A 16,040-nucleotide genomic window follows, 5' to 3' on the forward strand; every position below is an offset into this window, starting at 1 on the left:
CTCCAGGAGTGATTCTGGTTGTGACCCAAAAAGCAAAAAATAAAAGTGAATAAATAAAGGTCAAAGTATTGGCTGAGAAACAGTTCAATCATTCAATCTCCAGATCAGCCCTACAGGAAGGCCAATTTAGCCCCATCAGACTCTACCTCCTCTACATCTCACTTTCTTTGGATGCCAAGAATAATTTCTATCCCCCAATGGCACACGCTGTGCCTGTCAGCTATCTGAATTGCTCATGCCACAAACTGGCTGAGAGCCACCTTGGCAGTGGAACCACCCAAAACTCTACCTCCTAGTGTTCTACTGTTCTCCACCAGTGTCAGCTTCCCTCTGTGGGCTTCTTTGTTTGCTTTACTTCTACCAGCTGTGCTCGGGGCTTACTCCTGGCACAGTGCTCAGGGATCACTCCTGGCAGTGCTCAGTGGGCCTGATGTGGAGTATCAAACCTGGGTTAGTGGCATACAAGGCAAGTTCTGTACCCTTGCTGTACCTTAAGTTGTTGTATTCTTGCTCCAGGTACGTGCTCTCCACTGTAGCACTCATTATGAGTGGTCCTTTGGAACACAACCTCAAGTGATTAAAAAAAAAAACCCTCTTGGCTTCTGTAGCACCTGGTGCTTTTGGACTCCCAAATGCCTCTGGAGAGTTACCAGGAGTTCTGCCAAGGTAGATCATTGGCAACTCTCCAGCCACCACAGAAATAATACACAAACAACCAATAGAGAATCCTGCTTCTAGGGACGGAAAGGAGAGAGACAGGCACACTGGAGACGATGGTGCTCTCGGCTGTCCTGTTCCTCCTGCTCCTCCTCCTTGGTCTCTTGCTTCTCTGGAGTCACCCTACCTCCAGGGGCTGTCTTCCTCCTGGACCTCGACCTCTTCCCTTCCTGGGGAACATTTTGCAAATAGATCCCAAAGGCTTTCTCAAGTCCTTCCTGGCGGTGAGATGGGGGCAGGGAGCAGGGTTGGGTGGCAGGAGGTGGGAAGTTGTAAACAGATCCTAGATAATGAGGCAGTTAAAAATCAGACTTTGGGTTGGGACCTTGAAGGATCTCCTGGAGATGATCTGTTGGTGCAGTCACAATCCAATGTGATGTGCTTCACTGACACAACATAGAAGGAATTGTGGGGAAGTTGACTGAATGGGAAAATTCCCACAGGCTTTTAACTAAGTGCTGCATAAATTAGTGGTGACCATACATCCTTTTGAATGAAATTTTTTGTGTCCTGGGAGGTAGGCAATGAGAAGTGAGATGCTACACCATATCAGTTCTTGTCTAAGAAATTTTTTAATTGTTTTTTCTAGGGGTTGAGCTGGATAACATTCCCACCTGCAGTGGATGAGAGTTCCTTTCTCATCACATCCCCACCCACACAGATTGTTCACAGATTTGTTTTTGATAGGTGCCATTCTTGCTGTTGTGAGATAATATCTCCTTGTCATCTTGATTTGGATTTATCTAATAATTAGTGAGATGAGCACTTTATCATGTGCCTAATGGCCCCTTGTCTTTTTCAGAGAAATATCTGTGCATTTCCTCTCTCCATTTTTATAGGGTTTTTTGAATTTGTTGTTGTTGTTTTCAGTCTTTGTGATTATAGATCTTGCATATTAACCCTTTTTCTGATGTGTTGAGTACAAATATTTTCTTACATTCAGTTGGGTCTCCTTTAGTCATTCTTGCAGGCGTGGTTTAGTTGTAACCAATGTGCTCAGCTTTTGTTTGTCTGGAAAGGTTTTTATCCTTCCCTCAAATCTGAATCATAACTTTGCAGGGTAGTGGACTCTAGGTTGATTTTTCTTATTCAGTTCTTTGAATATACCATTCCACTTTTTTCTTGCTTGTATAGAATTGTGGGATATCTATTGTGATTCTTACATTATTTTCCTTGAGTTGAGGTTTTTCTTCTCTCTTGATGTTTTAAGTAGTCTATTTCTCTTTTTGGTTTTTACTGTTTTGATTACGATGTGTTTTGGTGTTGTTTCTCTTGAGTCTATTTTGTTTGGTACTCTTGAGGCTGTGCCGAGGCTTCCCTCCAGAGACTGAGGAAGTTCACAGTTATTTTTCCTTTCATCAGTTGTTCTTTGTTCTCCTCTTTCTCTTTTTTCCTCTCCTGATGGCATTCCTATGATTCTGAGTTATTCCACTGGCTATACTTGCTATAATGTAAGATTATTCTTATAATCTACAATCTTACATTCACTTCCATTCTTTTACTTCTTTTCTATTTTACTACTTTATTATTGCTGTCAGCTTGTATTTTGTCACAGATATGTTCTTCACATTCAGAATTCTGTTGCTAAGGCTTGCTATTGTATTCTTGAACTTCTGTGATTCCATTTGTATGACCTCTTTCATAATCTGAATCAATTCTTTGTTAAGCTAAATCGAATTTACTTTCCAGTGATTGCTTAATTTCTGTGGTTATTGTATGTAGTGTTGATTTGAGGTCCTTTTCTACGTGGCTAAAAGCTCAAGATTTTTGTTGAACTCAAGGACTTGCCTGAACTCCTGACCCTGTCTATCAGTGCAGCTGAATTCTTTTGTTTCCCTTGTTGTTCTTAGAATTTTGTGGGTCCTAACAGTTGAGCTTTAGATTCCAAATTATTTGAATACTGATCTAATTTGATATTTTAGGCAAAGAACTACTGTATATTACCTGTTATTCTATTTCCATGACCCTGAAATGATATTTCAGTGGGACAGACAGGGGTAGGTCTGATTCTTCCAGTTTAGATATCAGAGTTATTATGGAGGTATTTTATTACCGAATATAGAACCTCAGCAGCCCTTAGAGTTTGTGAGATGGGAGGAATAATGCACCTGCTTGGTTCTGGGTGTCAGTGTGGCCAGTGGGACCACTTAGCACACCTGATTTAATTTACAGAAGACCCCAGCCCGGGGGTTATATAAGGGGTGGCTGCAGTATGGAGGGCAGGGCTGCAGTGGTTCCCCGATGTGTGCAAATGCGGGACTTGGGGTCACAGAGCTGGCTGGAATGGGAAGGACAGGATTCAAAACCTGTATTTATTTTCTGTATTTATTTTCCCTCATCCATCTATGGACCTATTTAGTTTTTCATGCTATTTAGGTTTTTCCCTATCTCTACTACTGCAAATAATGCTGCAACAAGCATGGAGGTACCTGTGTCTTTTTTACTTAATGCTTTCCCCCCCCTTTGGATAAATAGCCATGATTAGACTTTGAATAATATGGCAGTTCTATTTAAGGAAAAAAATGGGCTTTTGGGGTAATATCCAGCAATGCTCAGGGGTTACTTCCTGGCCCTGCCCTCAGGAATTACTTCTGTAGGTATTTGGGGGACCATATGGGGTGTCAGGAATCAAACCTGGGTCAGTTAGATAAGGCAAATACCCTACTTGCTCCAGCTCCTTATTTTAAAATTTTTGAAGAAACTCATCACTGATTGTCGTCGTCGTCCTTCTCCTCCTCGTCCTCGTCCTTGCCCTCCTCCTCCTTCTCTTCTTCCTCCTCCCTCTCTTCCTCCCCTTCCTCTTTCTCCTCCTTCTCCTTCATTTATTTATATTTTGTGTATAGGGCTGGAGCGATAACACAGCGGGTAGGGCGTTTGCCTTACACGCGGCCGAGTTCGATTCCTCCGCCCCTCTCGGAGAGCCCGGCAAGCTACCGAGAGTATTCAATATGCCAGACACAGTAACAACAAAGTCTCCAATGGAGACGTTACTGGGCCCGCTCGAGCAAGTCGACGATTAAGGGGAGGGCCTTTATCTTTAATCTTTATCTTGTGTATAGGAGGTTCCCAAGCAATGTTCAGGAGACATGAGACCCCCCACTGGTGATTCTTGGTTAATTGCTTCAGTGCAAGGACTGAAAATGTGATGTTACTAGGTGGGGATATCCTGGCTACCCTGGTAGTATCAGGATCTTTAAGACCTCACGTAGTGGTGCTGGAAGAACACTCGCCAATGCTAGGGGATCACGTGATGTCAGAAATTGAATCTAAATGAGGCACAAGCTAGGCGTTCACCTTCACCTATGTACTATCTCCCGGTCCCCACACTGATTTCTATGGATGGTGTTTGCAGCAGTTTAAATTCCTACTAACAGTGCAGAAGGGATCCTTTTCTCAGGAGACTTGCCAGCTTTTGTTATTTCTCCTTTTTTATGATGATTATTCTGACAGTGCAAGATGATATTGTGTTGTGGTTTTGATTTGCATTTCCCTGGTGATTAGTGATGCTAAGAATCTTTTCACAGGCCTGTTGGCCATCTCTAAGTCATCTGTGGGAAAATGCTATTTAGACCCTCTGTCCACTTTGGGGGATCAGATCCTTTTGTTGTTATAGAATTGTATAGATTCTTTTACTATCCTGAACATAAGCCTCTAATCTCATGTATGGTTTGCTAATACTTTATCCAGTCCAGCCTGTTGCTTTTTCCTTTTGTTGATTTTTTTTCACTGCACAAAAGAATTTTAGTTTCATGCAGTCCTGTATCTTTGTTTTTCGCTTCTCTTGTCTGTGGGTTTTTGGGCTGGAGCGATAGCACAGTGTGTAGGGCGTTCGCCTTACAAGTGGCCAACATGGCCGACCTGAGTTCGATTCCTCTGCCCCTCTCGGAGAGCCCAGCAAGCTACCAAGAGTATTCGATATGCCAGACACAGTAACAACAAAGTCTCAAATGGAGACGTTACTGGGCCCGCTCGAGCAAATCGACGATCAATGGGAGGGCCTTTACCTTTTACCTTTACCTTGTCTGTGGGTTTTTAAAAAATACAACACTAAGACTGATGTCAAGGAGCTTGCCACCTATATTCTCATTGAAAGAAATTTTAAACTTCATTTATGCACCATGGTTTACGAAGTTGTTTATAATACAGTTGTTTTGAGCATTAAATTGTTCCAACATCAATCCCACCACCAGTGTGATCTTACCTCCAGCGTTGTCACATTTTCCATCCACCCCTCAAGCCTGTGTCTTTGGCAGGCACAAAATAATTTAATTTTTATTGCTTGTTACAACAAAATGGTGGGTGGAATTATTAAAAAGAAGTAGTTGAGTAAAAGAAAAATTGTGAAAATTGTTATAACTCACAATGATGCTATTACAATCATTGTCTGAGGATTTACTGAGCTGTTTGTTGCTAGTTGAGCCTTCTATGTCATTGTTTTCACTTACTGAGCTTCCTGGGCCTCTATGCTACTTTCCCATCTAATTTGTTACACAACAACTGGGCTGTCAGTATTGTGGAATTTGGAGGTGTTGCACAGCTCTAGGACCTTCAGGATCTGAGGAACTGGAATAATTCTTGGCCCACACCCAAACCCACTCCCAAAGAGACCCCAAAGGGTTCAGCCTGAAGACTCGTGTACCTTTGAGTTTCATTAGTTTGACTTGGCATCTCTTCCAAGATTAGTCATGAGGCTGTGAAACTGCCTGTTAATATGGCACTTACAGGACAGAGACCATGGGATGTGGGTGTCCTGTATTTTCTTGAAAGAGCTTTATATTTCAGGTCTTGCATTCAGGTGTTCACGACAGTTTGAGTTCATTTTTGTGTATGGTGTAAAGTTTTGTCCATTTTCCATATTTTGCACATGACCCTTCTGCTTTCCCAATACCACCTACTGACAAGACTGTCCTTTCCCAGCTCTTTATTTTCCTTTGCTGTAAATGTATTGACCTTTTGAATGGGGTTTATTACTGGCTTTCTGTTTTACTCTCTTGATCTACGTATCTGTCTTTATGATAATACCATATCATTTTCTTTACAATAGCCTTGTTATATAATAGGAAATAAGGGAGCATTATGCCTTTTTCTTTTTTTTAAAATTTTTTTATTTTATTTTATTTATTTATTTATTTATTTATTGAATCACCATGGGAAAGGTTACAAAGCTTTCAGATTTAGGTCTCAGTCATGCAAATATCAAGCACATTTCCCTTTACCAAAACTTATTTTTTACCATGAAGAACCCCAATAAAACCCCACCCCCCACCCCTCCCAGTCCCTGTGGAATGCCTTTTTCTTAATATTGCTTTGACTGTTGTGCCTTTTTTGCCTTTTTCTCTATATTGCTTTGAACTAGTTGGCCTCTCTTGTAGTTCCATGCAAAATTTAGTATTGTTTGTTCTGTTTCTGTAAAATATGCAGTTGGAATTTCTATAACTATTTTTTGAATTTATAGATTTTTCTGAGCAGCATGAACATTTTAACCTATTAAATGTTCTAATACATAAGCACGTGTCATCATTTTATTTCTTTGTGTATTCTTCAATTTTTTAAAATAATATTTCATAATTTCCAACATAACAGATTTTTCACTTCTTAAATTTGTTAAATTTGTTCCTAGTTACTCTTTTATTCCTGGGTAGTTATGATTATAAATGGGATTGTTTTTTAAATTTCTCTTTCTGGTAACTTATTGTTAGTGTACAGATATGCAATTAATTTTAATATATTGATTTTGTGACTTGCTACTTTATTAAACCTGCTCACTAGTTCTAACAGTTTTTTATGGAGCATTTAATATTTTTCATACAGAATATGTTATCTGTAAATAGTGGCAATTTTACTTCTTTTCCTATTTGAAGGCTTTTTCTTTTTCTTGCCTAATTGGTTTGGCAAGAACTTCCAATACTAATTCAATAAAAATGGGATTAATGAGCTTCTTTGTCATGTCTCTTATTTTAAGAAAAATAATTCTTAAAAGATCTCTTTCACATGTGGAATATTAAAACCACGGTAAGAAAACAACAAATGGTCAAAGTCATTGATACTGTACATTTGGCATATAGAACTGAATTAAGGTGGGCCATCCTGGAAGAGTTCTCTGGGACACTGGTGGAAGGAAGATGGCACTTCAGTGATGGGGGTTGTGTTGGGAAAATGTACACATGAAAAGTATGACAGCATTGTAAAATCTGGCACCTAGTAAGAATCATTAAAAACATCTTTTTTAGCCTTTCACAGTTAAGTGTGATATTAGCCATGGGCTTGTCATATGTGACCTTGATTAAAGTGGTGGTGTATGATCATAATACTTAATTGAGAACTTTATTATAAATCATTGTTGATTTTTGTAAAATACATTCAATGCATCTATTCAGGTAAGTAGGCGATTTTTACCTTTTTTTTTTTGTATCTTGTTGATTGGTTAAAAAATAGTGTTGAACCATCCTTGGATCCTGCTAATTAATCCTACTTGATGGTATATGATCCCTTTGCTACATTGTTGAATTTGTTTTGATAACATTTTGTTGGGCTGGAGCAATAGCACAGCGGTAGGGCATTTGCCTTACAAGCGGCCAACATGGCCGACCCGAGTTCGATTCCTCCGCCACTCTTGGAGAGCCCAGCAAGCTACCGAGAGTATCTCGCCTGCATGGCAGAGCCTGGCAAGCTATCCGTGATGTATTCGATATGACAAACACAGTAACAACAAGTCTCATGATGGAGACGTTACTGGGCCCGCTCGAGCAAATCGATGAACAACGGGAGGACCGTGAAAACATTTTGTTGAAGATTCTTTGCATGTATGTTTATGGGGATATCTTCTTTTCTTGGTATGTGTGTAATGTCCTTGTTTGGGTTTGGTTAAAGGTAGTTCTGGTCATCTAGAATGATTTGGCAGCTTCCCCACATCTTCAGTTTTGAAGAAGAGTTGAGAAGGATAGAAATTAAATCTTTGAAGGTATAGTAGGGTTTGCAAATAAAGCCCTCTGGTCTCAAGTGTCTGTGCTGGGAGATTTTTTTGTTGCTTCAGTTTACTTATTAATAGCATGTTTACTTAGAGTCTCTAATTCTTCATGGTTTAATCTTTCTGAAATCTTGAGAAATAAAAACTGGGAGAGTTGTTGGGAGAAACAAGAGACTCGGCAGGACACCAGGACATGCGTGAGAGACAGAGTCCAAGTCTCTTTTTCCTCCTTGATGGGGCTGCAGCCAGGGGAATCAAGGCTGCTCAGGAATGAGTGAACAAAGTCTGAGCATGATGATGTTTTCCTGGGTTTAGAGAGTGAGCTCTGGACCTTGTTCTCACAGCTACGAGACAAATACGGCGATGTCTTTACAGTCTACCTGGGCCCCCGACCTGCTGTTGTCTTGTGTGGGTACAAGGCAGTGAAAGAAGCCCTAGTGGATCAGGCAGAGGCATTCTCTGGTCGAGGACCTATCGCCATCATTGACCCTGTCTTCCAGGGAACTGGTGAGTGAGGGATGGGGCTCCAGATTGGAGAGAGGAGGAGAAAGCATACTATGCATCAGTCAATCCTTCCTTTCTTCCATGCCAATCAGGTGTGATCTTTGCCAATGGAAAATCTTGGAAGGTCCTTCGACGTTTCTCTCTGGCCACCATGAGGGACTTTGGGATGGGGAAGCGGAGCATTGAGGAGCGAATCAAAGAGGAAGCTCAGTGTCTAGTGAAGGAGCTGTGGAAATCCCAGGGTGAGTCCTTTAGGCTAGGAGAAAGCTTGGCAGGTGGAAGGGTTGGTGAGGTGGAGACAGAGAAAGGGAACAAGAGAACATAACTTATGGGGAATGGGAGAAAGAGAGAGAGGGAGAGGAGCAAGGGAGGGACAGAAAGAAGAAAAGAAAGAAAGAAAGAAAGAAAGAAAGAAAGAAAGAAAGAGGAAAACTGAGAATGCTGACAATGATCAACCCAGAAGCAGAGACCTCAAGAAAAGGCTTAAGAAAAGGGTGCAATTGATATACAATCAGGGGAGATACAATGTGTCAACGAAGTAAAAAAGATGGCACAAAGACAAAGGCAGGAGAATTGACTTAAACAGTTAGGGATAAGACTAGAGGAATGCCCAGGAATACCTAGAAAATCAAGCGAAAGCAAGGACCAGTAAAAATAAGAGAAGCCCATGATGAAAAGCTGCAATGTAGAGGTCCAGTGGAAGTGGGTTGATCAAGAGACAGTGCAAGAAAACATCAAACTAAGCTAGCAACATCCAGGTCAGAAGCTCCAGAAGGACTCCACAGAGAAACCCCCATGACAGACCTCTCATCCCTAGGGGCCTATCTGGACCCAACCTCCCTCTTTCATTCCATCTCGGCCAACGTCATCTGCTCAATTGTTTTTGGTGAGCGCTTTCATTACCATGATCCCCGATTCTTACGACTGCTAAATTTACTGAATGAAATCTTCACCATTGCCAGCTCTTTCTACAGTCAGGTGAGGTCAATTATTTCGCAATGGGCCAGAAATTGGGGGTGGATGGACTCTAGGAAGAAATCAGACACTTTCTCTCCTAAACCTTAAAACAAGAAGACATCAAAGGGTCACTTTTCTATACACACACACACACACACACACACACACACACACACACACACACACACTCCCAGGTGAGACAATGAGTCATATTAGAGGTAGGAACCAGGCCTCTGAAAAAGATGAACTTTAAGGGAAAGGACTTCAATGGATACAACAATGAATGGAGCAGGGTGCCACTGTTCTTTTACTACTACGTGTATGTGTCTGTGTGTTAGTCTGCTCAGCTGAGGGACATGATTCCCATGTTCGTGAGTAAGTGGTACTCATATTCAGATGTGGCTGTGCTCTGCAGTACGCAATCTCCACACACACTGTGAAAGCCCTGGGCCCTAAGCACCATCCCAGAAAATAGGGCAGGTTCTGGGGTCTTTGTGCTTCCCCCTAGGTGTTTGAGCTCCTCTCTGGCATCTTGAAACACTTTCCTGGCACCCACACCCATTTGTACAGCAAAATTCAAGAAGTGAAAGATTTTATTACTGAGAATATTGAGATGCACCGGAAGACACTGGATGCCAGCTCCCCAAAGGACTTTATTGATTCTTTTCTGATTAACATGGACAAGGTAAGGACCATTGGGGGTGGATGGGAGGGTGACGGACACTCCTAATTTTGTGGCAGTATGTTTGGATATGATGGATGTACCTATTGTTTAAACTTTAAAATACTTCTTTGCAATGGGTAAAATAACCCACTGATGAAAAACACAAACCCTATTCCTTAGTCTTCGCAGGTGCTCTTCCAGAAATGACTTTAAAAGATAACTTTAAATCAAAATAAAATAAAAACAAACAGTATCAAATTTTGTATCAATTTAGAGTGTTTAATATTTATTACTGTATCACTGTATCACTGTCATCCCATTGTTCATCGATTTGCTCGGGCAGGTGCCAGTAACATCTCCATTCATCCCTGTCATGTGCTAGTGTAGCCCAATGGCATATTGGGGGCTCTTTCAGGGTTAGGGGAATGAGGACCATCATTGTTACTGTTTTTGACATATTAAGTACACCATGGATAGCTTGCCAGGCTCTGCTGTGCGGGAGGGATACTCTCAGTAGCTTGCCGGGCTCTCTGAGAGAGATGGAGGCTTTTGGGGCAGCCTCTACTCACCTTTACAGATGTTCCAAGTCAGGCGTATATGTGGGCAAGATACTTTCAGTAGCCTGCCGGGTTCTCTGAGAGCAAAAAACTAGACAAAGTGAGGTTGCTGGCTGAGAATATGGCCGCGTGCTTCCGGGAGCTTGGTTTTATGGTCTCTGGATATTGGCCGTTGGTTGGATTACACGGCAGTTGGTGGATGTAACTGTCTAGCTACTGAAAGATGGGGAATCTGGGTAGAGGAGGCCCAGTCCTGATCCAAGCAGGCTTGGAGATCTCAGCCCCAAGTCCCGCACACCTGGGTTCCTCTGCCAGTTCCTTCATGCGTGGGGCTCGTCTGAACATGTGGAGAGTGGTCTTAGCATGGCTGTGGCTGGGTTCCAGAAGTCTTCAGCTGTCTGGGTCTCTGCTCGGGGTGGGGAGGGAAACTCAACCCGCCCCCCTCCAAGGGGCCCCAGTGAGGACAGCCAGGCGTGGGGGCAAGAGACTCTGCATTGTTATTTATTTAATATTTATTTAATCATTTGATCACTTGACTTCCCGTTACTCATCAATTTGCTCGAGCGGGCAGCAGTAATGTCTTCATTCGTCCCTGTCGCGTGCTAGTGTAGCCAATTTATTTAATACAGTGGATCTCATTTATTTAATATAATATAAATATTTATTTAATAAATATAAAAATATTTATTACATTTAAAACAATATATCATGGCCAAGTGAGATTTTTCCCCCTGAAATTAAGGATGGTTTGATATCATAAAATTCATTGATATAATTTGCTTCAATACCAGATAAACATCTGGTAATGACAAAGAATATTACATATTCATATGTTTTAAAGGTATTCCATAAAATTCATTATTGCTTTCTGATATTAAAATATATCAAATATTAATGAAATGGGAATTGGTAAATATTTAACATGACAAAATACACATGCCATTCAGTCTCAAATATAGCAAAAGAGAAATGTTCTGTTATTTCTTAATGAATGAGAGACATTATCTAATGTAATCAGATAAAAATTTAAAAAACTGTTGGCAAACAAACTGGTAAAACTATCTTAATTCAGGTAATCCTAATGATACTTAAAAACCACAAAGATAGCAACTAAAGAATTACTATCTCATCCAGCAAGGGGCCTCTGAAAATATATTGCCTCCTTCCATTCTGATTGGCCAGCGACCTGGTCTGACTAGTTGGAGGCCAAGTCTGTCCTGCTGGTAAGAAGGGAATATCTTTTCTGAATAATCATCCAATTGCCACATGGACTGTTGAGCATCTTCAACATCACCCCCATATACATAGCTGCAATATCCAATAAGAACATATTATTATCCAATGACTGAAAAGGACAGAGACTATTGCAACAACAACCGTTTGTTTATCTTTCATGTTTGTTGAGCACTTTCATACACACAAAAACCCTGGATGTTTTAACTGTATGGGTTCTAAAGAAAGTTAAGTTCCTTGCCTGAAATCACACAGCTGGTCACTCATAGTGCCCACCTTTTATTCTAGGTAGTTTTATGCCAGTGCCCACATTTTTTGTTTGGTTTTTGTTTGGGGGACACACCCGATGATCCTTAGGGGTTACTCCTATTCCTGCACTCAGGAATTACTCCTGGCAGTACTTAGGGATCATATGGGATGCTGGGGATCAAACTCAGGTCAGCCACAGACTATGCAAACACCCTACCTGCTGCACTATTATTCCTGCCCCCTACTTTGTGTGTGTGTGTGTGTGTGTGTGTGCAAAATTGTTGGCTTTGAAAGAGTGAAATAAGCAAAAAGATAAATTGGCACAGAGTAATATGGGGTGAAACAGGGAGAAAGAAAAAATGACCCAAAAACTGGAAACCTTTGCAACAGTAGATGTGAAGACTTGGTTTTTGCCCTCCCAGGAGCGCTTTGATCCCAAGAGCGAGTTCCACGAGAAAAACCTTGTCCACACAGTGCTCTCTCTGTTCTTTGCTGGCACAGAGAGCACCAGCACCACTCTCCGTTATGCACTGCTCATCCTTCTAAAGAATCCAGATGTCACAGGTTAGCTGGGTGGATATTGGGCTTTGAGGGGGTGGGGTACTCTGCAATCATACTTGCACAAGTTTGGGGATGGGTGGAAACTGATAACCTCAAGACAGATTGGCTGACTACAACGAAAGAAAAATAAACACCGTCTCCAGTGGGAAATTGTAATTTATAACCAAGCTTTGCGGTTGACACAAAGTTGGCAAGATTCTGCTTGTAGAATTACAATGAGAATTTTTTTTATTTTCGGATATTTATGGGAGGGGATATTACTGTTCCCATCAGTTTTATTATTTTTAAAAGCAACGTTTATTGGTTGTTAAATTTATTGAAAACAAATACTGTATACTTTTTGAAATTAATGAACAGAGCTGTCCTTTATTTAAGCTTTTTCTCCTACCTTTCTTATTCACAGCAAGCTATTCTCAGTTGATTTTGACATTCTCATGGGGGATTGGGATAGAGATACTGCAAATATAAAACAATTATTTTAATACTATTTTAAACTCTGATACCTCAAAAATAAGAGATTTGAGGGGCTGGAGCGATAGTACAGTTGGTAGAGCGTTTGCCTTGCACGTGGCAACCTGGGTTCAATCCCTGCCCATCCCATATGGTCCTTCTGTGCACTACCAGGAGTAATTCCTGGGTGCAGAGTTGGGAGTAACCCCTGAGCATCCCCGGGTGTGACAGAAAGAAATAAAGAAAGAGAGAGAGAGAGAGAGAGAGAGAGAGAGAGAGAGAGAGAGAGAGAGAAAGGAAGGAAGGAAGGAAGGAAGGAAGGAAGGAAGGAAGGAAGGAAGGAAGGAAGGAAAGAAGAGATTTGTTAAACTTTTTTTTCAATGATGTGCTCAATGGTTTGGAAGATAACTTTTGTGCTTAGGCAATATGTTGCAATTTGCAAAAGCATTTTAACTATTGTGTGAGTGGAGTTTGGCAATGAGAAGGTCACTCAGGTTAAGAGTTCACAAGACAACACCCATCTCACTTCCGGTTTTCAGGTCATTCTGGGGTGACTTGGTTGGGTCCATTGTAATGGGAATATGTTCTTGTCCCTCTTTACTACCCACTGTGTGCCATTCTCAGAGAAGATTCAAGCAGAGATAGACAGAGTGATTGGCCCACACCGTCTCCCAGCTCTTGAAGACCGGGCAAAAATGCCTTATACAGATGCAGTCATCCATGAGATTCAGAGATTCAGTGACCTCACCCCAATTGGTGTCCCCCATTGTGTCATCAAGGAGACTTACTTCCGGGGTTATCATCTCCCAAAGGTGAGACCAGAAGGGCATAAATCTTGGGTGAAACTTATAGTTCAGGGGCTGGAGCAATAGTACAGTAGGTAGAGCACTTGCCTTGCATGCAGCCGAGCTAGGTTTTATCCTCAGCATCACATTCAGTCCCACACACACTGCCAGGAGTAATTCCTGAGTGCAGCACCAGGAGTAACCCCTGAGCATTGCCAGGTGTCACCCAAAAAGAAAAACAAAAGGAAGTTATAGTTTATGCTTCTGCTTGTTGGACTACAACGAGAATTCTTTTAGTTCCAGATATTTATGGGAGGGGAGATTACTCTTCCCATCTGTTATATTATTTGAAAAAATTATTGGTTGTTAGATTCATTGAAAAAATATATAATACTTTTGGGAATTAATGAACAGAACTGTTCCTTAATATTTAAAGCTATTTCTCCTACCTTCTTATTCACAACAAGCATTCTCAATTTGATGTTTCTTTTTCCAGACCTTCTTTAAATTCATATGAACATATTACACCTAGATATATGTATATGCAAAGATTGGCAACATATTGATTGGATCTGTCACTTAGGTTATATGGGTGACAAGTGTGCCACATCTCCTTTCCTTCCCATCTTTACATCCATACCATGATCATGTTCCACTTGTTTTTCACTGGATGTGTGCGTTTTCTTTTATAATATAGTGGCTTACTAAAGATATATGTCAGGTCTGTGAATATAGGAAAAATATCAGGTAAAAAAAATCATTAACTGATTTTTTCCCCATGGTTGTATATTTCCAAGCTTAGATGTATTTAGGGGTTATATTTACTATACCTGATTGCCAAATGGTCACAAATTCTTCAAATTACTATGGTTTTCATGCTGGCATTGAGTCCTTGGAGACCTCTGCTGAACCAGCTTTTAGCTGATGTATCCTGGAGAAGTTCAAAGAGTCTTGGGAAAATGGGGAAAGGGCGGTTGATGGGGATGGGTGGAGAGAGACTTGGAGGGCTCAGAGTACAAGTCTTAACAAAATGGAAACAACCTTTTCAAGCTTTCAACCCTAACTACAGAGTTTTATAGTGGGTGGGGCTCATTATCTACATCTATTCCATAATTGATCCAACCGCTCTTTCTGGATGGTCATTTGAGTTCCTTTGGTTTTGGGGACCTTTTAGGACACTACTGTGTACCCCATCATGAGTTCCGTCCTCCATGACCCACTGCACTTTGAGAAGCCAGATGACTTCTACCCTGGCCATTTCCTTGATGCAGAGGGTAACTTCCGTAAGCAAGAAGCCTTCATCCCATTCTCCATGGGTAAGTCACACCCTCTCTCACCTAATGAAGATGTCAGTTATCCCCGCACACATTGTTGATACTGAGGACAAGAATAGAAACAAAAGTACTTCAAGTGTACATCTAAGTAGATGAGCATGTGAATGTGCCAAGAGTGAGTGTGGGGGCACCAAAATCTTTCAGGAGCCAATGACCCTCTCTTCCACTTACCATTTCAGGAAAACGTCTCTGTATAGGCGAGGGGTTGGCCCGCTCAGAGCTCTTCCTCTTCTTCACTTCGATGCTGCAGAATTTCTCCTTGCGCTCCTCCAAAGCACCTGAAGACATTGACCTCACACCACGGGAGAACGGGCTGGGGAAACTGCCCCCTGTGTTCCAGCTCTGTTTCCTTCCCCGCCAGGAAGGGTGGAAGGGAAGCAGAGACTCTCAGAGTCCTGAAGAATGAATCTGGAAAGACCTTCTGACTCTTCCCTGTTCATATCCCAGTGGGAGTTCCCCCTCCTTTCTGCCTTCTGCAACCATTCACCCCAGATGTCCTTAACTATTGACCAAGGGTTTCTGTCAACCAATTGTTTGGGTTTTGGAGGGTTTTTGTTTGTTTGTTTGTTTGTTTGGCCACACCCAGTAAGCTTACTCCTGACTGTGCACTCAGAAATTACTCCTGGTGGTGCTCAGGGGACAATATAGGATGGCAGGGATGGAGCCTAGGTTAGCTGTGTACAAGGCAAGCACTCTACTCACTGTATTATCACTCCACCCCCTTTTGTTGACCAATTATTGACTTTAGAGTTTCAAGGTCACTTGATGTTCCTGCCACCCCTCCCAGTTAGGGAAACTGAGGACTGAAAGGAGGAAAATTTAGATCCAAGGTTACATTAGGATGACCAGCAGCAGAACCAAATGGAGCCTCCCCACAATCTTATCCCTCTCCATCTCCATCCTACTCCTCCCCTTCTCAAGTTCAAAGCCTTCAATAGGTACAACCCCACAATGCCTCTCTTCATCTCAGTTCCAAGCCCTCTAAAGTCATTGAAATAAAATATACATTTCTGCCCTTCGTGGGCCCTCTCTTTTTTGTTGCTTTTGTTTTACTACTTGAGG

The 16,040-nt window shown here is 41.6% G+C and overlaps 1 protein-coding gene across 1 annotated transcript; it reads left to right on the forward strand.

The window, feature by feature from the left end:
• Positions 1-773: 773 nt before the first annotated feature.
• On the forward strand, positions 774-15,431 carry LOC130043620 (cytochrome P450 2B4-like). The gene is made up of 9 exons (XM_056136041.1): positions 774-941; positions 8,029-8,191; positions 8,281-8,430; positions 9,006-9,166; positions 9,654-9,830; positions 12,271-12,412; positions 13,484-13,671; positions 14,819-14,960; positions 15,158-15,431. The coding sequence occupies exons 1-9, from the start codon at positions 774-776 to the stop codon at positions 15,382-15,384; spliced, it is 1,518 nt and encodes a 505-aa protein (XP_055992016.1). The 3' UTR covers positions 15,385-15,431.
• The last annotated feature ends 609 nt before the right edge of the window (positions 15,432-16,040 follow it).

The sequence above is a fragment of the Sorex fumeus genome, unplaced genomic scaffold (assembly GCF_029834395.1).
Source record: "Sorex fumeus unplaced genomic scaffold, SorFum_2.1 ptg000122l, whole genome shotgun sequence".
Classification (NCBI taxonomy): Eukaryota; Metazoa; Chordata; class Mammalia; order Eulipotyphla; family Soricidae; genus Sorex; species Sorex fumeus.

Bases quoted from the DNA above. Each gene is read 5' to 3' on its own strand.
- LOC130043620 (XM_056136041.1), top strand. From the start codon at position 774: ATGGTGCTCTCGGCTGTCCTGTTCCTCCTGCTCCTCCTCCTTGGTCTC. The intron at 12,413-13,483 runs GTTAGCTGGGTG...TGCCATTCTCAG, and splicing joins AAAGAATCCAGATGTCACAG to AGAAGATTCAAGCAGAGATA. The intron at 14,961-15,157 runs GTAAGTCACACC...TTACCATTTCAG, and splicing joins CTTCATCCCATTCTCCATGG to GAAAACGTCTCTGTATAGGC.